Below are 25,552 nucleotides of genomic sequence, written 5' to 3'. Positions count from 1 at the left end.
ATGATATTCTCAGAGTTAAGCATTGGTTTCACTTGATTTTTCTCTACTGTTTTTCTGTTTCATATTTCACTGACTTCCATCTAATCTTTATTATTTCCTTTCACCTACTTACTTGGGATTTAATCTGCTCTTGTTCTAGTTTCTTAAGGTGAAAACTAAGGTCACTAATTTGAGACTTTTCTTCTTTTCTAATATTGATGTTTAATAGTATACATGTCGCCCTTGAGCAGCATCCCCAAAATTTTGAAATGTGTTTTTACTTTCATTCAATTCTAAGTACTTTATAATTTCCCTTTTGATTACTTCCTTGACACATGGGTTATCTGAATGTGTATTATTTAGTTTCTAAATATTTGAGGATTTTCTAGATTCCTTTTTGTTGTTGTTGTTTTTTTAATTTATTTTTATTTTTGAGTGCATTGGGTCTTTGTTGCGGGCTTTCTCTAGTTGTGGTGAGTGGGGGCTACTCTTCATTGTGGTGTGCGGGCTTCTCACTGTGGTGGCTTCTCTTGTTGCAGAGCACGGGCTTCAGTAGTTGTGGCTCATGGGCTCTAGAGCACAGGCTCAGTAGTTGTGGCACACAGGCTTAGCTGCTCCGTGGCATGTGGGATCTTCCCGGACCAGGGATTGAACCCGTGTCCCCTGCATTGGCAGGCGGATTCTTAACCACTCTGCCAGCAGGGAAGTCCTAGATTCCTATTTTTGATTTCTAATTTAATTCCATTGTGTTCACAAAACCCTACTTTGTGTGAATTAAATCCTTTTAAATTTATTGACTTATGATCCAGAATGTGGTTTACCTTAGTAAATATTCCACGTGAACCTGCAGATATGCATTTTGCTGTTGTTGAATAGTGTGTTCTATAACTGTTAACTAGATCAAGTTGGTTGGTACTGTCATTCAAATCTATATCCTTACTGATTTTCTGTCTGTTTTACCAATTACTACACAAGGGGCATAAAAATATGTTCAATTATCTTTTTAAAGGATTTAAGTAATGAGAAAAAAAAAACTATACATTTACCCATGCAGTTACCATTTCTGGTACTCTCTGTTCCTTTGTCAGACCCATATTTCCATCTGGTATTACTGGTTCCTAAAGGACTTCCTTTAACATTTCTTATAGGCGCATCTGCTAGTTATGAATTCTTTCAGCTTTTCTATTTCTGGAAATGTCTTTATTTCCCCTTCAGTTTTTGAAAGATATTTTATCTGGGTATAAAATTCTACATAAGTTTTTTCTTACAGTAGATGTTAAAGATGTTGCTTCACTGTCTTCTCCCTTGCATGGCTTCCAATGAGAAATTTTCCTGGTTCCTCTGTATATTAACATTCTTTTTTTAATGGCTGCTTTTTTTTTTTTCTTTTTTCTTTTTTTGCGGTACGCGGGCCTCTCACTGTTGTGGCCTCTCCCGTTGCGGAGCACAGGCTCCGGACGCGCAGGCTCAGCGGACATGGCTCACAGGCCCAGCCGCTCCGCGGCATGTGGTATCCTCCTGGACTGGGGCACGAACCCGTGTCCCCTGCATCGGCAGGCAGACTGGACTCTCAACCACTGCGCCACCAGGGGAGCCCTATGGCTGCTTTTAAGATTTTCTCTTTATCGCTAGTTTTGCACAATTTGATTATAATGTGTAATGAATTAGTTTCTTCGTGCTTATTGTGTTTGGGATTTGTTGAGCTCTTAGATCTGTGGATTTATAGTTTTAATCAAATTTGGAAACATTTCAGTTATTTCTTCATTATTTTTTTAGTCCCCCACTGCCCCGCATCTCCAATGCATGCTTTTGTGGACCCTGATTACAACTATATTCAGCAACCTGAAGTTGTCCCACAGGTCAATGAGAGATCCTTCTTCAAGAATTTTCTTACCTTCTCTCTCCTATCTCTTGCTTTATTCCCATCTCAGACAAGAGGTATACCTCCTCCTATGCCAAACTATACCTTTATGTGGGCTTCTGAGCCCGTTCACCTATCATCTCTTGGACCTCCCCTCCAATAATCACAAGTCCATCTCTTTCTCCCCATTGCTTCCCTGCCTAAAAGCCACACCAAACAAACCCAATAAAATAAAACACAACAATAACACAATAAAACCTCTCTTGATCCTGCCATCCCATCAAGCTACAATCCTTCCACGCTTTTTCAAAGCTAAACTTCTTCAAAGTGTAATCTATTTATTGTCTCCACTTTCTCACCTCCCACAGAGCCCTTAATAATCGTATCCATCTTTAATGATTTACTAAACCTGACTGTTCAAAAGCCCTCAAAGATTTCCTCATCCTTTCTGACTACCGCAGATATGTTTAGAGACGAGACTCTCCTTAAAACTATTTCCTTCCTTGGTTTCTAAGACACAGCAATCTCTGGATTCTCTTCTTACTTTTCTGTTTTATTCATTGTTCACCTTTCCTTTCTCACTAACTAAAGTAAACATTCCCTACATTTTCTCTTGGCTTTCTTCTCTCTTTATATTCGCTACCTCTGAGATCAACAAACTCTCTCATTTATTCAATCACACACTTTTACGAAGCTGATGCACAATTTCTAATATCCTGCCTTTATGTCTGTCCAGAATTCCAGACCTACATTCCACCCACCAGTATCCTGAACTCAACATGCCCCATAGCAAATCAATCATGTTTTCCCCTCAAACCAGACAGTCTACCTGTTGTCCTCAATTGTGTTGCATCTTTACAGTGCAAAGATTGCACTTATGTTTTCAGAAACATGGGCCCTGGGCACAAAAGCAGAGTAGGTATCTATGCAATATATCTAATACTTAAGAGGGAGACCTTAGGCCACAAAGGTCAATTAATAAATCATTTACTCATAAATAACAACTGTAGTCAAAAGAACACATGGGATCTCTGAATTGAAGTCTGTAGGAGTGAGACAAGGAGAAAAATGAGGATTCAACATGGAAACAGAGGGGAGAAGAGGACAGTGTGAGGCCCTCCAAGATTCTTTTACACAGTCAAGTACACAGATCTCTAAGGATAAGATTAACACTGCTACGCGTGCGCGCGCGCGCGCACACACCCACACACAACTTTAATTCTGTAAATATGGAAAACCTTCTAAAGGAAAATAATTAAGTCAGAGTTCCCCACTGCCTGTTCTGGGAAAAATGACTTGTGCCAGAAAATATAAGGCAGCGTGTGACAGGTGCCATTATTAGGTAGATAAAGAATTCTTTATGGGTGTCATTAAGTAGATACAATTCTCTGGGATCCAAAGATGATCAAATTAAATGGCATAGAAACACCTGGTGAGTTTGGACTCAGCAGGAATTCTGGATTGGCTGAAATGCAGAATATAAGGAAATGTACAGTAGAAAATATAAAACTGAAACAAGAAGATAAGGAACAGAAGTTCTGAAAACCAAGGCGAAGGAGTTTGGATTTCTCTTTACCAATTCCTTTAATTAAGAGTTCACTCTGAAGATCAAAATATCATGGAGTAACATTCCAAGCAGTAGAAGCTTGAGTTCAATCGACTTTCAATAACATTAACTAAACAATTTTCACAAGTTTCCAAAACTAACACTATGCCGTACTCGAGGTACAAGCTTCATTAGTATATACCCCTTTCTGAATATCCAATTTTTGAAGCTATACTATTCTATGAATTTTAATTTTTCAGACACATATTTTCCAGGGCTTTCCAATAACCACACTGGAAATATATATCTATAGAATTATGTTACTTTAAAAAAGCTTTACTGGATGCACAGTGGTGGGCCAGGCCCCTGGCACACTGAGTGGAGGCAAGGGCCAGGGGACAGGATCCAATTAATAAATTTACACAAGTGACCTTTAAAGGGTACTTTTAAACAATTCTTCAGTGTAAACTATCACCTAAAAATCTTAATAATCCTTTATACTTATCACTGTGGCTAATACTTTTCTATTCCAGGTAAACAAATGTACCCAAGTGTACAATGACTATACAGAAAGTGCATTTTGACTGCATCAGGTATCGAATTTAGTACATGTTGCTAACTCGACTTCAAACATCTGCAATCTTTAGGCACAGAGTATCCTACATGACTGAAAAGAGACCAAATCTGTCCTAGGATCTAATATTGGATGCCTACCAAGCCATCACACATAACTGCTATATATGGTACTTTCCTCCACTGTATCAGATGCTTAGACATTGCTCTATCAGAAGACGGGCTATTTGAAGGGGATATTAAACAGAATGATAAGGACAAGGCAGGGAAGGAAAGGAAGGATATGTTCACAAGATCTCTTAAGGAAAATATCTATTCTCAAGGAGAGCCAAATACAGAAAATAAATTGAGTGCAACTACTTGATCACAAGACAGGAACTGGTCACTCTGAAAATATATTAACTGTTCCTAAAGTAAATCCATTTATTCCTCATTCCCAGGAAATATTAGGACTATTTCATAAAACTAAACAATATTTTCTTAATGTTAATAATGTTAAACTTTAAATCTTTATTTCCTAAAGTAATGTCTGAATGATTTTTTTCACCCCTCCAGCTTTTTTCTAATGTCTTTTAATCAATTCATCTTAACATGAATATTTAAATAGTAAGTCTAAGATTGTTGATGTGTAAAATGTGCAACCATAATGGAAACAAATTAAATAATGGGACTCTAAGTATTATTCTAAAATTAATAATGAAGAAATAGAGTAAAATAGAAAGTTTTCTACTCTTTTAAAAATAATAAGCATTCTCTGAAAACTATAGCTCTCTCTGATACCACAGTAGTTCAGAAGACCACTCTTCATGGGCATATTATGAATGTGAGTTTCTCCTGCGCAAGTCTGTTCAGGGTTGTGGCAGTGACTTTCCATGGCACTGCGCAAAGAGGAGCAATAAGAAGCACTCTGCAGCAAACAGAGTATCTGCATAACTACAGATTTCTCTCCTTCTTCTGGAGATATTCTCTAATGCTCACAAAAGAAATATGTCAAGGAACATACTTTCATATGCCCTGTACCCTAAAAACTGTTCGTATACCTTAAAGGATCTCCTCATTGCCATAAACCACGCTGATAAGACTAACATGGAAATCATTTCCTTGACTTGATTTTTTCCCAAGAAAATGCTTTGTAAACACCATGTAATACCATAAGGCAAGAAAACCACCTAGAAAAAACTTTTAATTGTGTATTCCTGATTGCATTCAGTCTCTTAACAGAAGGTAGCCTCTTACAGAATTATGTTAGCTACTATAACTAGCTAAATAATTCAAAGACATAAATCAAGAAATCTATTTTCAAATAAAGGAAAAGAAAGTCACCAAAAAAGATCTATGGCAGTACCACATCTCATGAAAACAGAATAAAAACAATATCCAGAAATTCTTAATAATGGCTATGATGATGTCATATCTTAGAATAATATTAGAGATTTATAACTAGTCAAATCTGGTTAAGCATGTTTCCTAAGTTCAACAGTTAAAAGCTGATATTAACATTATAATAATCTTGACACAGTAAAATATTGAATCCTTCCAGTAAAAACTGTTAAAACACAACCCAGAAATGCAATGTATTATTTTTAAGACAGAAAACATTAATGTATTTCCAAATAAATCAGGGAGAATTTTTAACTATAAAGGAATGCAAAAATGTTAAGGGTCTTTTAAAGGGCAGAGAAAATGTTCCCTCCAAGGCAGTAATATCATTTGTTAGATGCTACATTAATAGCTAAAATATGTATTTTACATGTGTAGATATTCTGGGGGGAATGGGGTTACATTACTTATTTTGCATTTGACTCTGAATGAAGTTTTACAGCCCAAAAGTAGAATATTAAATGTAGCTTTTTAAAACCCCAACTTAATCCATAAAGGAAAAGTGGAAACACAGCATAATGATTATGTATACACATTTCAATACAAATGTTAAAAAGCAATTTAACATGTGTGCTTCAACATAAGAATTCAAAAAATACTCAATCCCACAAAACAGAAAGGCAGGATTTTTACACTAAATAGCTCCATCACAGTCATAGGAAACAGAACAGTATTCCCATTCCTTTCAATCTCAATTATCCAAGGCAAAAGATATTTAGGGGAAAAATACATTTTAAAGGAAATGAATTTATAAGAATCTAAAGAAGAAAAATCTGAACATTTTAGGAGTTGACCATGTTAAACGTAAATCAATGTGGGTATTCTCACCATCACATTCTAAGTACAGCTCAGAAGAACTTGGGTCACACAGACATTTCAAGTAAGTTTATGCCAAGACATGCTAAAAGTGGTGATGATTTTAAAGTAATTCTCCTGTTAAGGCAAGTTCTTACACAAAATATGTGAACTGTTGCAAAATTTGTAAAATATCATAATTGTAAGAATAACTAATTCTAAGTATGATTTTGAAATATTTGCTTAACCAAGCCATATATCCTCCACATGGACTTTACCAGCTAATACAGCACAGTGTACCCAGCTGAAGAGATGTAGATCACATTGCTTAGAAATGTATTATTAACTACAGTCTCATTAGTTGAAGTGTATCATCTAATTTTCACTCTGGAGTTCCTGTGAAATATGCGATCATTAAGTGTTATAAAAAATAATTCCTAAAAAAATTTCCTATTACTGCTTAAATACACAACGGAATACTTACATAGAAATAGGCAAATACATTAAATTAAGCATGCATATTTTGGGGGCTTCCACTGTGCAAGCTAACAGTACTACTGGCCATCCTGCATACCCCTCTGAAATATTACTTATCAATATTCCTTTTTCTAAGAGAATAATCAAACAATTCCCAATCTCCTTGAAGTTACATGGCATCTTTGTATTATAGACTGCCATCTAAGAAATATCTTCTATTTCCTGCCCGTTAGACTAGTTTTGGGTTCACCACAACTGCCACCTCATTTCTGTTAAGGCAACTATGCTATATTTCAGTGAGTAATAAAATCATAAAATTTTAAAATCAACCATTAAAAAGAATATTAATTCCAAAGAGATGAGTGAATTAATCTTTTAAATCAAATATGGAATGATATTTTCAAAGAAGACGTGAGGAAAGTTTCTTTTACTTTTCTGCATTCAAAAATGTTCAGATGCAGGCTTTTCTACTAAAGGGGTGGATTTGAAAACCATGTAGCTCTAATTCAACTGATATTATGTTTTAGAACTATGTTCTAAAACCAGTTAAACTCAGTTTTTTTCCCCATGAAAACAGCTTTGCTTATTAATGTAGAAACTGGTAAAGAATCCCACCTACAATTCAGAACTTCTGAATAAAGATTTGGCAACCTGAAAAACAAGCACCTGAGTATAACTGGTCCTTACTGTCATTCAATACAGCAGCTGTCTGCTAGCCTAAATCAAGCTCTGCTTTCCTTTTTTTTAAACATCATTTGAGAAAAATAAACATCAAAAACAAAAAAAGCAACCCCTCCTTCCCCCAAAAGAAGTCCAGGTTCTCTTTAGGTAACTATGAGAACTATGTAAGTTGCTTGGCCTAGTTGTATTGCTTTACTTGGAATTTTAACTTCTTGACATTAATGTTAGAGAAGTTTTATCTTATTATCACAGCTCTAGAAGAACAGACTAGGCCTAGTTTCCCACTGCTATACAAGCTGAACCCTCAGGGCTCTGTGTCTAAGATCAGGAATTATTCCTCCCACCTCCACCCACTCTCCAAAAGGCCCCATGCCTCTGGCTGGGAAAGACTGTGGCAACAAGTTTCCATCCACTATTAACCTTTGCAGCTTCTCCATAAAGCAGAAAACATCCTTCACATCATCACTCATATCTATTCTGCCCATCTCACAAGTGTCAGATAAGCTTTTTTTTTTCTTTTCAGAGAGTAGTTGATTTTAAATTAAGTTAAAACAAAGTATTTTGAAGATATGCATAATGAAAGACCTTCACTTACAGGAAAAAAGTTTAAAAACCATATATGTAACTTGTTCATTCACATCAAGTGAGCAAATTTCATGAAAACACTTGGTATGCAGAAAGGTACAATATATCAAATAGCTAACCTAGCTCCTGAGAAAGAAAAAAAAATTTAAATTAAAAGACTATAATAACAAGAGAGGGTTCCTCCCTTAACAAATTATTTCAAGGATTTTAAATTGGAAGATTAGTTTTTCAATAAGGAAATCTTAGGTAATTTCAATTACTGAGTGTAGTGGATTGAATGGTGGACCCAAAGATATGTCCACATTCTAATCCCTGAAACCTATAGATACTACCTTATATGACAAAAGATGTGATTAAGTTAAGGACCTTGAGAGTAGAAACATATCCTGGATTATGAGATAAATCCTAAATGCAATCATATGTATCACTGTAAGAGAGAGGTAGAGGGAGTTTCGAGAGACAGACACACGGAGGAGAAGGTGATATGAACATGAAGCAGAGAGATGCAGCCACAAGCCAAGGAGTGCCAAGAGCCACCAGAAGCTGGGAGAGGCAAGGATGGTTTCTCCCTTAAGGTCTCTGGATGGAGCACGGCCCTGCCTACACCCTGATTTCAAACATGTGGCTTCCAGAATTCAACTGTGAGAGAATAAGCCTCTGCTGTTTTACCACCAAGGTTGTTGCAATCTGTTACAGCAGCCACAGGACACTAATACACTGAGGGAAATTGTGTATTAAAAGAGTAGTCCTTAACCCACACAAACTTAGTAAAAGGGAAACCCTATATTATAAATAAAATATATCACTGAGACACAAGATATAATGATATGGTAAGCCCAATTTTTATAGCTGAAACTTTGAAGCAAACTATTCTATAAAATTGTACATGTAACACTAACAGATATTGAGTGATACAGGGGGACCTTATAAGCAGAAGTTTTACCTAATCTCTAAATGTTCCACTATAATAATAACGTGCATTAAGCAAGAGATAGGGAAATAAATTAATTTTCCAAATCAAAACTAAAAAGTGGCAGAAATTAAAAACAATTAAAATGCCTACAAAATACACACGAGTAACTGTGGCTTCTGAAACTATACAACACTAAGTTTAAAGGATCCCACTATATTATCTGCTTGAATACACAGAACCACCCAGAAACTGACAAAAAGGAAGAGAGTGACATCTGGGGAACTGTAAGTTACACAGGCCATAAAACTTGGAAGAGGTCGTTTGAAAAAAAGAAAACAATTAATCTTTACTATCTGACAGCCACCTGGTCATTCTGAGACTTAAAAAACCTAACTTCAGTATCATCACCTTTAAAACTGGGATAGTGTCTACCTATCTCATAGTGTTAATAGCCCCCTCACAGGTTATCATGAGGATGAAATGAGATTACACACAGTGATGGGCCATGGTTTGGGTCACAGCTTATCTCCACAAACTAGCTGACAGTTAGAAAGCTAACTATGCTTGCTTTCTGAACAAAAAATTTTGGGGAACAGTTATCAGATTTAAAAAGTTGAAAAACATTTTAAAAGCATTTGGAGCCTCCTCCATTCTGCTGATATCTGGGGATCCCAGCACTTACCACATCACTAGCACTGGAGAACTCGTTATTAACCAGACTTTCAAGAGCCATCCACCGAACCGGCCTGTTTTCGTTGTCCCCCAGACAATGATAGTCCATAGGGAACAAGTCTCTGGAGAGGGCATTGTCTGTGATCTTAACTTGAAGTGTGTCATCAATGCTGAAAAGTAGACATGAACATCAAATACAATTGAATACTGAAAAAATATGGGCCACAATCACTCATAAATACAACACAGTTCCCACTGTGACTCCTGGAGAGAACCCAAATTCAGGGAACACTAAATATCAAATGACAGTGACAAGCTCATGGCACCTACACACAGTTCCTAGCAGCCAGGTCTTTGTGGATAACTTCCCTTCTGGCCAGATAGCTCATTCCACAGGCAATCTGAATAGCCATGTGGACCAGGTCTTGTTGAGAAATTGCCTGTGGTAACAGAAGATGACAATGTTTGCAGTTAGCACAAAAACTTTGATGGTAGTTATTTTATTCCACAATCTTACTCCATCCCAAAATACACCTACACACTAAGTTTTAAAAAGCTACTTCTTGACCAAGAACATGTTCCCATAGCTTCCTATACTTATACCTACTACAGTCCTTATCATTCTGTACTGTAATTTACCATTTACTTCACTCTCATCTGTTAGGTGTATCTCCCCAACATCCAGCATATACAGTAGCAGCTCAATAAACATCTGTTCAATGGATGCTGAATTCTAAGGGTAATATTTCAAATGTTTACTATTCAATAACTTGTTCTTTTCTTTTACAATATTTAGCTTTTATTAGGAGGTTATCGCCCGGGGACCATTTTCAAACTAATGCTAGTTTACAGCTCTCTCTGATGTGCTCCTCTAGAGCTAGTGTGCCAGGACTGTAGGTTGAGGAATGAAACTCTTCCCCAGGTGATGCTGGTGGGCTATGGCTGCCAACCACTTGCTGGAAACCCTGGCTACCAAATTATCACCCACAATCTACACCTCCAGCTACCACCAGGTTTTTTATTTTTTTTGTACAACATGGACCAAATGGCTCTGTAAGGTCTATTTCCATTCCTAGAAGGGAGATCTAGTACAAGTACCTTCAAAGAGTTATGAGGAAAATGACTGAGATGGTGTCACAGAGGGTTTGAGGTGATTATGAATAATACACAATGGTTATACACGGAAAACCTTCAGCATCGGCAGAGTGTAAGCCTCAAGACAGGAATCACAAACCATCTCCCTCTAAATCAACAGGTTAGCAATATCTTCTGGTTCAACTTGAGTTTCTTTTTACAGACTTCTAAACAGTTTATATATAGGAATGTTAACATCTACCCTCAAAGATATTATTAGAAGCTACTGGTAAATAATTGGTATTTGGGCAAATATTTCTCACCTGTGGGTTATTGGCCTCTACTAATTTGCACTGCCGTAAAAACAATTTAAGATTCCCCCAATTCATGTAAGGCAATATCACCATGGGCTTTTCTCCTTCTTCTATACAGACATGGGTAATAGGAAGAAGATTTCTATAAAAAAATAAGAAATCAGGAGAAACACAAGTGAAATCTGAAACTTCAGGGGGTTATTTTTAATAAAGAGTAATAAAATAAAGATGACCTAAAACAAAACAAGAAAATCTCAAATTTACTTAAAAACATATAACCTTTAAAAATGTAAAATTATAAATGCTCTTTTAGACTAGACTTTAATGTTTTCCACATATCCACTTTCTTGATAGGGAAAAATTATAAACTCAGAAGTTGTTTCCTGTGGACCAGATTCTCTTAAGACACTCTAGCCACACTACATCTCTACTCTAAAGGGTAATCAAAGGGACCTAAAAAATGACTTGATCATGAGCATATGATAACAGCCCATTTGGTTCATTATCACGCTTAAAAAAAAAATTTAAAAAAAAAGGGCCCCAATGCAAGTCTGCAGAAAACAATATGATAATCAAGAGCTTGAAACTGTCACAAAAAGCCAAGAAGTTCTTAGCAGGTCACATGGGATTTCTAAATCCTAAATTTACCATTTACTGTCTGTATGACCATCTCTCTTGGCCTTAGTTTCCACACCTCTTAACATGGGGATCCCACCAGCCATACAATGTTGCTGTGATATACAAATAAGGCCAAGCACGCAGTAAAAAAAAAAAATCTTGTTCTTTTTAAAATCTCCATGGCACATAAATACTTTCATCCTGTTGCCTAATGACACCTCTTCCACTGGTACCTGGAAATAACTGTTAATTTTTCCCAAGGCTATGTAACTTTTTACATAATTACCTCATTTCCCCCACTAAGCTGAAAATTCCTAGATGGCAAAAACTAAAGTGAACTCCTTTTTTACACCCAATGCTTTTGTATTCTGTGCCACAGAAATAAGCATTTAATAAATATTTGATAAGTAACACCAAACAACAACCTGAAAAACATCCCTCCTCCTTGGAAAATTCTGCCTCTAAGGATATTAATAAGGAAGTATTATTAAACATATGAAAGCTATATGAACAAGGATAGTTAATGCAGTATTACTAGTAAAAGCTGCAAACAACAAGATTGTCCAAAAGTAAGGAAGTACAGCCAAATAATAGGATAGTATATAACAATTAAATACTCACAAAGGGATGTTACAAGAATATGAGTAAAAGCTTACTTATAGGAAAGCAAGATACAAAATTCACATATGTTTGCAGGAAAATTACAAATATGGTGGCAAATACAACTCAGCACAGAAGTATGCCAAGAGGTGTTGTTTTTGAGTTGTGAGACTTTAGATCATTTCTACCTTGCTTTTCTGTATTTCCTAAATTGTCTCAATTGAGCATGTATCTCTTTTAAAACCACAGTCACACAATTCTGGCCTAACAGTGCAGAAGTGAAAGCTGTGGGCCCCCCTCCTGCTGTGCAGGAGTTACTAACAGGGAAAGCACTGACCCTGAGGAGCCGGGAAAATGAGGACTCAGAGGTCAGTAAACCTGTATGCGGCAAGTTCTCTGTAAGGCTTCTGCTTGCATTACAGCCCAAGAGTGGCAGTGATGATTAGTCCCACTTTACAGGCGAGGGAATCCATGAAGGGGGTAAGGGGTAAGGTAATCTGCCAAGGACAAACAGCAAGCACATAGAGGAAAAAATTCAAATCTTCATCTGATTCTAAAAATCTTGTGTTTTCCACTGGATCACTGGACATTCCCTCCCAGGGGAGCAAGACAGAGCCTCTTTTCACACCAAGTCCCACACATACTAAAATGACTACAGCAGGAGGATGGAGGGAGGGGGAACTGGAGGAAGGCAGTCAAAGGTACAAACTTCCAGTTATAAGTAAGTACTAGGGATGTACTACTGTACAACCTGACGACTACAGCTAACACTGCTGTGTGATATACAGGACAGTGGGTAAGAGAGTAAATCCTAAGAGCTCTCATCACAAGGGGAAAATTTTCTTTCTTCTTTCTTTCCCTTTTATTGTATCTATATGAGAAGATGGATGTTAGCTGAACCTACTATGGTAATCATTTCACAATATATGTAAATCAAACCATCATGCTGTATGTTTTAAACTTATACGGTGAGGTATGTCAATTATTTCTCAATAAAAGTGGGAAAAAATGACTACAGCAGGTGTGCACTCAGGTTTAACTGAACCTACCATGATTTCAGGAGTAATGTGAAGAGCTGCCCAATCTCTTTAACCCTCCCAAAATTATTTCTCTGCACCTTTCCTCATGACTGAAATTCACTGAGCAAAGTTAAAGGAATCTGACCCAAACACAGGAAGTTTGCTGGATGAGATCAAATCATTTATTCTATCACCAGAGGATTAAAAGCCCTCTGGGAGAAGTAACAAGCTGCATGAAAATGTTTCCAAGAACAAATGGCTGCTCTTCATTCTGCCCAGTTTATAAAGGAAAGGAAGATAAAGAGGAAGATCTGGGATCTATAAGAAGAGTGGATGAGGCAGAAGCAGGTGCTATAGAGGAAAGGCAGGTTCTGCAGGGACTTGAGGCAGGAACTGGTCCAGTTCTCAGTCTTGCCGAGCGTGCCTGCAGAGTGAGAGCCATGAGGCATTCAGCAAAGTGCCCGTCATCAGGCACCCTGGGGCCAATGGAGAGTCAAACTACAAGCAGAAATAGCTTGAGTACTTTTTATAAAGCATGTCTGATGGAATTTAAATAGATCGACAGCTATCTTTTATTTATACAGCTATTTTAAATTATAATAAATATTATTCTCAAAAATTCCAGTGGAAAAAGGAATGAAAAGAAAGAATTTCAAGATGCTTTAAAATATTTCAACACTTTAAAACTCTTAATCATGGAATGTTAAAACATGAAGTAAACATGATGAATTACATACCAAAACTAGTTTTTTAAAAAAGGTAAAATCAGAAACCAGGTATCATTTCTTGCTGAGTGTACTGAGTTTGCTTGATAAATTCTATAATATGATCACTGAAGATCATTATTTCATTTTTAACCCTCATGCCTAGCAGTGTTCTAAGTGCAAAATGGGCACTTAATGAATGAGAACGTATGCATACACAGAGCCATGAACAGTCTAGCCATCAGGGGTCAAAAGAAATGTGTCATAGGCCCTAGTCCCCTTAAAAATGAAATAAATTGCTACAGTGAGTAGAAAGAACCATATACTTTCTACATATTGACAATGTGTTTTGCTCAATTAAAACCAGAAGTCCTGGTATCACTTTATGATGAGGAAGAACAACTAACCAGGATCAAACCATAACCTGCCTTTAGAAGACATTCCCTAATCACTGAATGTACAGTAACAAATAACCCTAATTCAGTAAGTCATCCCATTCTACCACCTAAGGGTATCCTGGGGCTACTAATTCATCCTAGTTGGATGCTGGAAAATCCTATAGCTTAAAGCTGCCTGAGAAAATACTGCAAATGCTTGCTCTGAACATTTTTCAGCCAAAGCACCTCTGGGCTACTGTGGATATAAAACTGCTTTTTGAGAAATCTCCTGGCTTTGTCTGTATTTATCCCTGCCACCCACTTCTGTGCTGATGTGGTATAGACCTTTCATCAAGGTAAGAATACTAGCTAAGTACCTAAGTACTAGGTTAACATTACATACTAGTATTAAACACTCTGGTTCTTCCCGCTAGGGTCAGCATAATAAATCAAGTACTCCCAACACTGTCAAAAAGGACATTCCCAATTGATCATTACCCAGTTCTTGCTTTGTTACTCAGAGGAAACAAAATGTGTTTTTTTTTTTTTTAGAAAATATAGTCTAAAGGGTAAGTTATCTATCCATTCCTCTGCAAATGAGTTCTATTCTTGGAATGAATCAGTGAATCAGGTCAATGGAAGGTAACATTCTTAAATCACATGACTTTAACCCTTCAGAAGGACATCTTTAGTCCCTCATTACTGTGTGGTCAATTTTTTTCAAAGGTCTCTGGCTTTTTTATTTTCAATGAAACTAAAAAGTATATCTGTTCATTATCTTAATCAATGTCCCAAGTATATGATAAAGCTAATGACATCTGTCTCAGAATGTGAAACCAGAAAGTTTTCTCTCCAAGAAACATGTACATTTCCTTCCCTTCTAATACTGAGATGTATCAAACTTTAATGTTTCCTTCAGCCTTGCTTGCCCAGAAGCTAAGAGCTGTTTTATGTTCAATCACAGTAAAAATAATTGTCTCCTTAATGTTGGCTTATTTGTCTTCTTTTCCACCATCACAATGCCAAAAAACTCAATTTCATTTTCATTACCATTTTACTGATCTTACTATAGCTGCCTTCTTTTTAGGTTCTCAAATTCTTTTGACTATGAACCAAAGTATAAATAAAATTCAAAAATAAAACTCTGCCTAGTCATCTTATTTTTTGGCAGAACTCAAGTAACTGCTCAAAGTACACAGAAATTACAATGCATAATGCCTTTTGCACACATCACTTTCTATCTTTTTTTTCCCAAAGTCCATAAATATCTTCCAACAATGATGGTCACCATTCCATTTTTTAAATATATGTGATCAAATTTTCAGTAGGCACACAAATTAAGCTGACTCTGTATAGTGCTTTAAAACAACAACAAAAATCTTGCCCAAACATTGATACTGCACATTGTGATACTATAATTATGCCCTTTATGGCTCAGAAGATAGAATCTCTTGTTATAGCTCTGTGAAAAGGACTGATATAAAGCTTTTAAAAAAAGTTCTTCATATACAGAACTGTAAGTATTTTTTAAGAATCATACTGCAAACTAATGATAAGAGACTGGTTAAATAAAATGTGGTGCATCCATTCAATGAACTACTGTGTAGTCTTTTTAAATGTGGATGTGAATTTATAGTTACACGAAAAGTTAGATACATTGTTTTGCCATATCAAGAAGTGTGTTAACCTTGTTAAAGATAATGGTGTTGTGATTACACAGAAAAATGTCCTCAACTTTTTGGAAAATGCATGCTGGAAATGCATTTAAAGTGCTGAGATATCCAATTTAGTTTAAAATATTTCCACACTTGCAAATATCTATCTATATCTACCTAAATAGATGATAGATACATAAACATGCACAGCAAAAATGGCAAATGTTAACCACCGATGAATTCAGGAGGTGGGCTTACTGGTGTTTACTCTTCTTTTCTTTGGTACTCTACATGTTCAACATTTCATAACAAATATTTTTTAGCATATGTGTATCATTATCCTACTTTTTTTAAAGGGAAAGATGCACATAAATATAAACTCTTTCCTGAACGCTCAGCTATAATTATCCAGATGTGGGCTTACATACTCTTCTCTATATTTTACTGTGTTTTTAAATTTTGTGCAATGAGCATGCATTTCACTTTTATATTCAGGAAAAAATAAATTAAGCTATTCCAGAAACGCTTTCTATTAAGAGCACATTACAACACTCTTAAAAATGTAGCATACAAGGCTACCATGCTTAACACTTAAATGCTGGGTGGTTTCTCCTCTCACCTGTGATGAAGACCTCGTAGCTTACAACTTTCAGTGAGCATCATTGTCACCTGAATTTCAGAAGCTTGATCTACATAAAGAAAAAGACACTGTCATATATATAGTATGATAATATTACACATATGACATCAATATTTTCTGGTATTAGTAAGTAACTATCTCAGACTCTATGGTAAATTTCATTAAAAATTACAGGCAAATCTAAATAGGTCTAGGCTAAAATTCTATTGTAGTAGGTAGAGTCTCACTGACAAGGTGAACATTTACAGATGCCACTAAGGGTAAGTTTGACTACATAAAAATCAGAAATTAAGTAAGGTTCCAGAAACAAAGCAGACAAAGTAATAACAGACTGGAAAAATATCTGTAACACATAAGGCATATAAAGGGCTGATTTCATCTTTTCCCCCCTTCTTTAAAGAACTCATACGATAAGAAAAAAAAATTGAAAAAGAGGCAAAGGATATAAACATATAGTTTACTAAAAAAACAACACAAATGACCAGCAAAATTAAAAAAACGACTTTCTGCCTCATTCCTCAGTAAAGAAATGCAAATTAAACTAGGAGATGCCATTTTCCTCATCAGATTGGAAGAGACAAAAAAGTCAGCTACCTGTTAGTCTGGGCAAGAGTGTGAGGAAACAGGCTCATCAACAGTATCTTGGGTAGGTGGGGGAAACAACATCTAACAAAATTTTTAATACCTTTTACCATCATCAATCCCACTGCTAAGAGTCTACTCACAAAAGCTCATCTATATATAACATAACAAGAATACTGTTCAATTATAACAACAAAAAAACTCAAAGACCGAAGTGCCCATTGCAGAGAACTAGTTAAATTAGCACATAAGAATAATATGCAACTACCTTAAGAAAAAAAAGTCAGATTTACATGTACTGACAGAGGAAAATCTGCAAGACATGTTAAATTTTAAAAGCAAGGTGAAAAACTGTGTTTGTGCGATCAGTTATATTTCAAAATCAAATTTATTTGGAAAATTAGATATATTTGGCTGTGTTTTTCTTCTTACTCACAGAGGGAATCATAAGAAATTGTTTACGGTGGTTACTTTTAGAGATGTGAGAATTTACATTTTGCACCTTTCTGTCCTGTTTAAACTTTCTAATCTTACAAACAGAAAAACAGAAAAAATGACCACAGGAGTTCTGACTGGAGATTGTGGTGCATTTTATTGTTTTCTTCTTCTTACCTCTATGTGGTTAAACAAACAAAAAGAACTACTATTATATTAGTAGTAGAAAAAGATTTAATTTTCATATAATAGCCCCAAATTAACATGATTATTCCATTTTATTTTTAGCTTCTGAACTCATGGTTTTTGGTCCAGGTAACAAACAGAACTAAAATTGGCTATTAGTTCAATGTTTTTGAAATAAAACATGATAATGCAATTTACCAATATCTTTAGTCTGCACCTTCAAAAGAATTTGAAGCCATTAAATATTTGCACAAATCTACAAGGATGTCTCCTCTTATAGGGACCACTATTTTAATAAGTATAGAGGATTTTCTCTCCTGTCTGAAAAGAACATTTCCATTAAGTGAATAGTATATTTTCATAATAAAATTGAAAATGAGTTTTAATTTTTTAAAAAATGGTTTTTAAATATCAGAAACAAAATTAACAGTATACCCTTAAAAATACTTTCAAAGAAGCCAATAATAGATTTGTATGTCAACAATTAAAAAAATAGTAATAATAATTTATAGATCTTTTTTTTTTTAACATCTTTATTGGAGTATAACTGTTTTACAATAGTGTGTTAGTTTCTCCTTTACAACAAAGTGAATCAGTTATACATATACATATGTTCCCATGTCTCTTCCCTCTTGCGTCACCCTCCCTCCCACCTAGATCTTCTGATCAATGCAGTAAGAGGGAGAAGAAGATAGAAAGATGGGCAGAGCCAAGATCCACCTCCCAGTCCTACCTAGTAAAATGCTAAACCAACAGTAAAATCCAGACCACTAAACTCAGGCACCATGATTATACATTCATTCCTTTAAAGTGGAGCTGTCAAACCTGAGAAATAGTAAATTTCATTTACTTCCAAGACTAACCCGTGGAATCACTCCCTCTCTCATTACGTGATATTAGTGTTCCCTTTCCAGACAGCTTCACTTAGTTAAAACTTTTGTAGGAATACAAAATGTGTAGACAAAAAGCCAAGGACTTGGAATACTTGCTACTTCTTTGAAAAAGCACTTTACCTCAATGTCTGCTGAGATAAACTCTAGTTGTTTAAAAGCTGCTTAAAATTTAGGAACATTTAGTAAATGGCAGAATATGCCTTTTGACTCTTTCTGTAATCTAAATAACTGTTAATAAAATTATGGCCAGAACTATTTGGGGGCTGGAAGGATCTTTTTAGAATTGAAAACTAGTAATAGTTGGAGGTCTGTACCCATTTGTTAAGAGTTTACCTTCTTGTCAACTGGTACAGAGATCCAAGTAAAATGAAAGGTAATTTTAGGATGTATCATTTTTTGCATAATTTTTTAAGTTTTTAACTTTGATAAGCATGTTCTATTAAGCAAGGGACACTTGAGCTGGATAATGCGCTAAGGAAACTTTGGAGAAAAAATAATTTTATACATTTAGTAAGAAAAAATCATTTTCCTGGATTCCTTACCCAGTCTGGTCCTTGTCTTGTAATACTTATAATACTTAAATACTGAAAGGTCTATCTTTAAGATGTATATATTTGAAAAGAATACTATACAATAATTTACATTCTAAAAGTTACAAGAACAAAATGATTTTTAAAAAACCCTACTTATTTCTAATTTGTAAAAAATTAGAAGCTATAAAAGAAAACAAGAACTTAATACCAATAACCTCAAATTAATTCATTTATTTCATGGAATTCAATTTCACAATATTCACTGTGTGAAATTCAGATTCCTAATTTCAATCTCTGGAAATTTGTATTGGAATATCCATTAAGTCTCTGTGAAAAATGATAACTTTTAAGAAGCCAAACTCCAATTTCCTGCTTATGCCTAAAGGCAAAGGTAGGGACTTCCCTGGTGGTGCAGTGGTTAAGGCTCCACGCTCCCAATGCAGGGGGCCCAGGTTCGATCCCCGTCAGGGAACTAGATCCCACATGCATGCCACAACTAAGAGTTCACATGCCGTAACTTAGAGTTCGCATGCTGCAACTGAGGAGTTGGCGAGCTGCAACTAAGGAGCAGGTGAGCCGCAACTAAGGAGCCCGTCTGCTGCAACTAAGACCTGGTGCAGGGCTTCCCTGGTGGCACAGTGGTTGTGAGCTCGCCTGCCGATGCAGGGGACACGGGTTCGTGCCCCGGTCCGGGAGGATCCCACATGCCGCGGAGTGGCTGGGCCCGTGAGCCATGGCCGCTGAGCCTGCGGACCTGGTGCAACCAAATAAATAAATTAAATAAATATTTATATAAACAAATAAAGGTAAAGTGATCTTTTAAAAACTTATTTTTGCATTTTTAGCTGTACTTCTAATTGTATAGCATGTAACAAAGCATACATACTTGTGAAAGAACTTTGTCAACTCTACGTAGCTTCAATTAAAAAATAAAAATAACATTCCAAAAGAATAAATCTCAGAGACACTCAATCATGTGGAGTTATCTAACAATTTTAAAGAAAATACCGTGGTCAGTACACTTCCTCTGTGTTTCCCACGCAAATCATGACCATATCTTGGCTAAGGACTCACTATGCTTTCTCTTGTTTCCGTCTAGCTCAGAGAGAACATTATAATTACAGTGGTAAGACACAGAAACAAGCAAGTGACTACAATTCAAAGGTACATGGAAAGAGAAATCTTATCTTGTGAAACAGTCCCAGTATCTGCATTGTGTTTTCTTATCACTATTATTTCCTTTCCCCCCACTTCCAATCCTAAATCAACCCAATTCTATACAGAAACCTCTTTTGTTAATTCAACATTCTTTCAGAACAAATTAATAATAGCCCAGTTCTAAATTATCCATGGAATATTTACAAACCCCAGAAGAAATATTAGAATTAAGGGGGAATGTTTCCTTTAAAAAATGGAGAAACTGTAACAAAAGGCAGACATTATTAAACTTAGGGCTCAAATTTTACATTTAAAAAGAGTAATATGTATAGTATCCTTCAAAACTAGTCAGAAAACCTAGTGGGACTAAACCTAAAAATCAATCTTTAGAAGTGTTTTGGGGTCAGGAGAAGTGAATGAATAAAATTCATTTTATTAACTGTTAACTTACTCACTTAACAGTAAGTTAAACCATCTGTTTAGAAAGAAGAAAGTGTGTGTCTGTAGCATCCTTAAACAAGCAATTTTGCTAAATTAAAAGAAATCAAATTCCAACGTTTTTTTGTTAAGATTAGTACAACCCAACTTTTTAGAAACAATAAACATAAACCTTTCATACTTCCTAAGAATTCCTTTAAATTAAATTTAGAAACATAAGTTCTTATAAATTAACTTTGTGAACTTCACAAAATTGTCACCTCCTACTCATAAAACTGAATTTAATTTTGCCCTCAATTTCTGCATTTGGAATGCTAAATTTGTTTTTCCAAAATTAATAACTAGTTATTTCAACTTATATCAGACACTGTCAGACATTAAGCACTCTTTAAGTTACATTTTCTCTCTTAAAATGAGCAAATAGACTTACCTAAGAATTATTTAAGCTTTTACAAAGCTTAAATATACAAATCAATTATAAATCATTAAAATTCTAATATTATAAAAGGTCTTGCTAATTTACCAGTATTAGGCAATAAGCCATATAAAAACATATTCTAGTATATGTTGATAGGGAATCTCTAACTGAAAATTTTATATAAATCAGTAAGTGAAAAATTAAGCATCACGTTTCTCCAAAAGGAGAATATGTGAAAATAGGTATTCTGTTCATGAAAATATAAACTATCACTACCTTTTAGAAAACAATCTGGCAACAACTATCAATATTTTAAATGTAAACACCTTGTGGGGCAGCAATTCCAACTACAGCTATACCTGCAAAACTCTACCAAGAAATAATACACACACACACAGAGATATTTTCTGCAAATTATATATAACAGCAAAAAAAAAGGGAAGAGAGGGAGTGAGAGAAAGGCAAACAGCAGCTATTCACATAATGTACGGCGGGTCTGCGGGTCATTTTTTTTCTTTGTAAGTCCTCAGTATTGGGGGTGGGGGGGTGCTGAGATGGATGTAAAACTACTACCAATGTTTTTTAAGAAGGAAAAACCAAAGAATTTTAACCTAGGAAAAACATAATATTAGATATAGCAAAAATGAAGTCAAGTGGATGCAGTTTAATTAGAAGCCTGAGTAATATCTAATAAATATATAATGTCTTAATTTATTAGCTTCTATTTTCTATACCTTAATGAAAACAACACAAATCTCCTAAAAGGTTGGACTGTATGAGTTAAATTAACATGGAATGATTAAGGTCTGGCACATACTGAAAATGTGAAACAATTTCGCTGACATAAGCCACCTCAGACAGAAAAGCAGCATGGAAACAGAATGGGAAATGAAATCTTACCTTTAACTGTTTTTACAAATGCTTGTTTTTCCTTATTTGGATCTTTTTCATCTACTAAAATCCCATGGAAAATACGCCCAAAAGTACCTAAAAGGAAAAATAATAATTATTGAGATCATATGATAACGTTCATAAAATTATAAGTACAAAACTTTCTGGCACAATTTAAACATAACAAGGGAAAATGTGATCAACATTACTCCAGCCCTAGCATAAAAAGACTCAAATCTTTGTTTTTTAATGACTGTTAAAGGCTCTTTTTAGTTACAAAATATCTTAGCTTGCCTTTTGAAATACCAAATTTAAATTATATATGAGAATTCATTCTGAAATATCCTAAATAAACTAATGATATAGACAGGAGCACTGGAGCTCAGTAATGGGGTATCCGTAGAGACATTTATGAGTTTCTAGGCTTAGCCTCAGAGCAACGACAAAGGAGAAAAATAGACTCTCCTCATACATTCAAAAACACACAAAAAATCTGCTTCCATTAATTACTATTTGCCACTGGAGACAGTTCAAGCCCCTCCCTTGGCTGTGACTGACCTACAAGCATCTCAACCAAACAGATGAATTCAGAATGACTCACATGCATCCAAAACATTCCAAACTGAGTTATGGAAGGGGGGAAAAAGTAATTCTCTATTTAACAACTTGAAGAGCTCAATAAAGTATTTTATTATAAATTTCTGTCTTCTTCTTTCAGCATTCTCCCCAGTCAATACCCTGAAACTCAAAAAAGAAAGCTAGGACCAGCGAGAGGGGAAGGGCAGGGTACTATCTCTCAAACACCTATCATGTGTTAGTTCATTTAATGAACATCAGTTCATCTAATCTTCATAACTGTCTTAAGAGTAGACAACGGAGTCCAAATTTAGAGAAGAGGAAACTGGACATGGAAAACAGGAAATGATTTCTCCAAGGTCACATAGGTAATAAATTGTGAGACTCCAATCCCCATGCATGCGCCTTCTGCTAGAACCCATACACCTTCCATCACAGAGAGAATTACTTAGAATGTTTCAAAGAGGCCTGCTAGGTAGTGATCTTCTTCAGACAAGAACTAAACAGAAAATATACTTTAAAGGTGACAAACACTAATAATCATGCCTTAATATACTTGAAAATCAACAATTGCACCAAAGCTGTCCATATTAAGGCAAATTGAAAATCTAAAGAAAGGGAAAATAAAAATCAGTGTTATAGAGGAAACAAATTGTGCACTGTTTTCTATCCTTAAACTCAAAATGAGATGAAATTCTTAAATTCTGAAACAAAAAAAATTTTATACTACTAACATAACATCTTCCTTGAAAACCTGATTTTGAGATCACAGATACCTTCTTGGAGTACATCTTTTAGAGTTATCCTCTCCCTGGATATTGCGATATCCTTCACCTTAGCTTTGGCCTCCAAAAGAGTGACACTTCTCAGGTCATTCTTCTCTATCCGCAAGGTAGGATAACCTGAGGAGCCAACAAAGCCAAACCAAGAAATATAAATACCCTTATTATGGCATCAGGGTCAACTAGGTCAGTTAGAACCTCCGGACTCAAGTCACAGGAATGAATGAATGTAAGAATCATAAATGGAAAAAGGTACACACACGAACAGGGAGAATTACTTATGAAGGCCATACTAAATTTTAAAGAAACACTTTCCCACCTATCCCAAAATCTTAAAATGCAGAATTAAAACAAGAAACACTAAAAATAATATTATATTACCACCACTTCAACTGCTTTTCAGCCAAATGAAACAAGCTTTGATTCATGGAATTTAATTTAATCCCTCATATGGACTGCTTTTCTCTCCAAAGATTTTCTAATATAGTCTCCTAACAAAAAAAACCTTTTCGAATGAAGAGACGTTTGTAAATATATCTTTTCTAAAAATATATATAATTGATTTAATCATTCTGGCATCCATTCAGCCTAGTCACACCACTGTGAGATTCCTATTTGTTTTTCGGTTCCCTTAATTCCCATTCATTCTTAATATGATGACAGCAAAACAAAATTTCTGGCCATAAATTAAAATTCTCATTGCAAGAAAAAAAGTCAGAATAAAAGTTAGTGTTAGCAAGCAGAAATGGAATGGTATCCCCATTGGAATAGTATTTTGGGGAAGAAAAATCCCTAAAGAATGGGTGGACTTGGACAATGGTCATCAGTGGCTGCTAGAAGAACTACATGAAAGACTTTGGAAAACTTTATAATGGATGGATTAGGCTGACAAAACCTGATTCCACTGATCAGCACTTTGACCATGATATGTCTAGGTGTGTGTGCATATGTCAGCATTTATGAGTGCATTTATGAGTGTTTAATCCTTCCTGGAGTTCTCTTGAGTTTCTTGCATCTGTGGACTGTTGTGTTTTGTTATTTTGGAAAACTCTTGGCTATTTTGTCTTCAAGTATTTTTTCCGCTTTCTTTTTTCATTTATAGACAAATATATTTCCATTGGGTTTTCTTAAAAGCACTATTTGTTTTTATCATACATAAGAAATGAAGTATCTATCTCCTTAAGGTAATGTCTACAAAACAAATAAACTTCTTATTGGTGGTAAATAAAAAAATCTGTCAACAAATAAATGTATTTCCACTGACTTTTTAAAATGCATTTTGCTTTTAGCATATATAATAAATTACTTATCTACCTCTTTAAGGTTATATCCACAGTCAAGAATTGACACTAATGAGCACATCTTGACAGCTAGACATTAAAAGCAATGATGTGTTTCTTATAAATAGTTTGGACTACTCTCACATCTATCATTATATTTCCTGAGGAACATATGTCTTTCTTTCCTTGGTGGAGATGTTAACTGCTGTTACGATTTCTCTTAGATTTCTTTTAAGCTAGAGTGCCCCCTCCTTCCCTTTCGTTTTTCTTGCCACATCTTATTAAAGAAACTGCGTCAATTATCCTGGAGAATGTCCAGCATCTGCCTCTTCTAGTGTCATCTAACTTGTTTCTCTATCCCTGTATTTCTTGTAAACTGCAAGTCAGTTTTACAGCCTTGATTAGATCCAGGTTAACTCTTGGAGGGGGAGGGGAGACAAGAATATTCCATCTGGGAGCACAAAATACTTAGCTGTCCTACTTTCAGTAGTGGATTCAGGCAGTGACACTCTGATCTCTCAAATGGTAAAGCTCCCTACTTCCCTTTGTTCGTATAGTTTAAAACACTGATGATCTTCTCCTGAATCAAATATTTTATTAGGGGATGCAAGTATGATTTCCTAATTCTACCATTCCTTCCACATTTATTAGCTGGGATTCTTCTGTAAAAAAACATTTTCCTTGATAAACCAGCACTATCTGGTTACTGTGAAATAGTTCAGGTAGCCAGTTGCCAGAGTAAGGCATTATTGCTGCCTTAGTTAATTCCCATAATGACCGATTTTTCTAAAAAGTATCATTACGAACTTGTGGATTTTTACACATTTTTACATTTCACATTTACATCACTTCACCAATCCACTGCAGTCATTATTCTTTCTGATGCTCAATGGTCCCATTTTGGGGAGCTCTTGTCT

At 35.4% G+C, this 25,552-nt stretch overlaps 1 protein-coding gene across 2 annotated transcripts in view; it reads right to left on the bottom strand.

Annotated features, from left to right (window-relative positions):
- Positions 1-25,552, bottom strand: part of RYK (receptor like tyrosine kinase) — a 94,829-nt gene that overhangs the window by 12,792 nt on the left and 56,485 nt on the right. Inside the window, exons 8-13 of one of the 2 annotated variants that reach the window (XM_024131896.3) lie at positions 23,350-23,484; positions 22,007-22,093; positions 16,443-16,512; positions 10,860-10,992; positions 9,793-9,902; positions 9,473-9,632 (exon numbers count right to left, since the gene is read on the bottom strand). In XM_024131896.3, coding sequence (XP_023987664.1) covers positions 9,473-9,632; positions 9,793-9,902; positions 10,860-10,992; positions 16,443-16,512; positions 22,007-22,093; positions 23,350-23,484 — 695 coding nt within the window. The remainder of the gene's footprint in view (positions 1-9,472; positions 9,633-9,792; positions 9,903-10,859; positions 10,993-16,442; positions 16,513-22,006; positions 22,094-23,349; positions 23,485-25,552) is intronic. The other variant, XM_024131897.3, reaches the window with a different exon arrangement.

Source organism: Physeter macrocephalus, chromosome 1, assembly GCF_002837175.3.
Source record: "Physeter macrocephalus isolate SW-GA chromosome 1, ASM283717v5, whole genome shotgun sequence".
Taxonomy (NCBI): domain Eukaryota; kingdom Metazoa; phylum Chordata; class Mammalia; order Artiodactyla; family Physeteridae; genus Physeter; species Physeter macrocephalus.
This window is presented reverse-complemented; position numbering and strand designations above follow the sequence as displayed.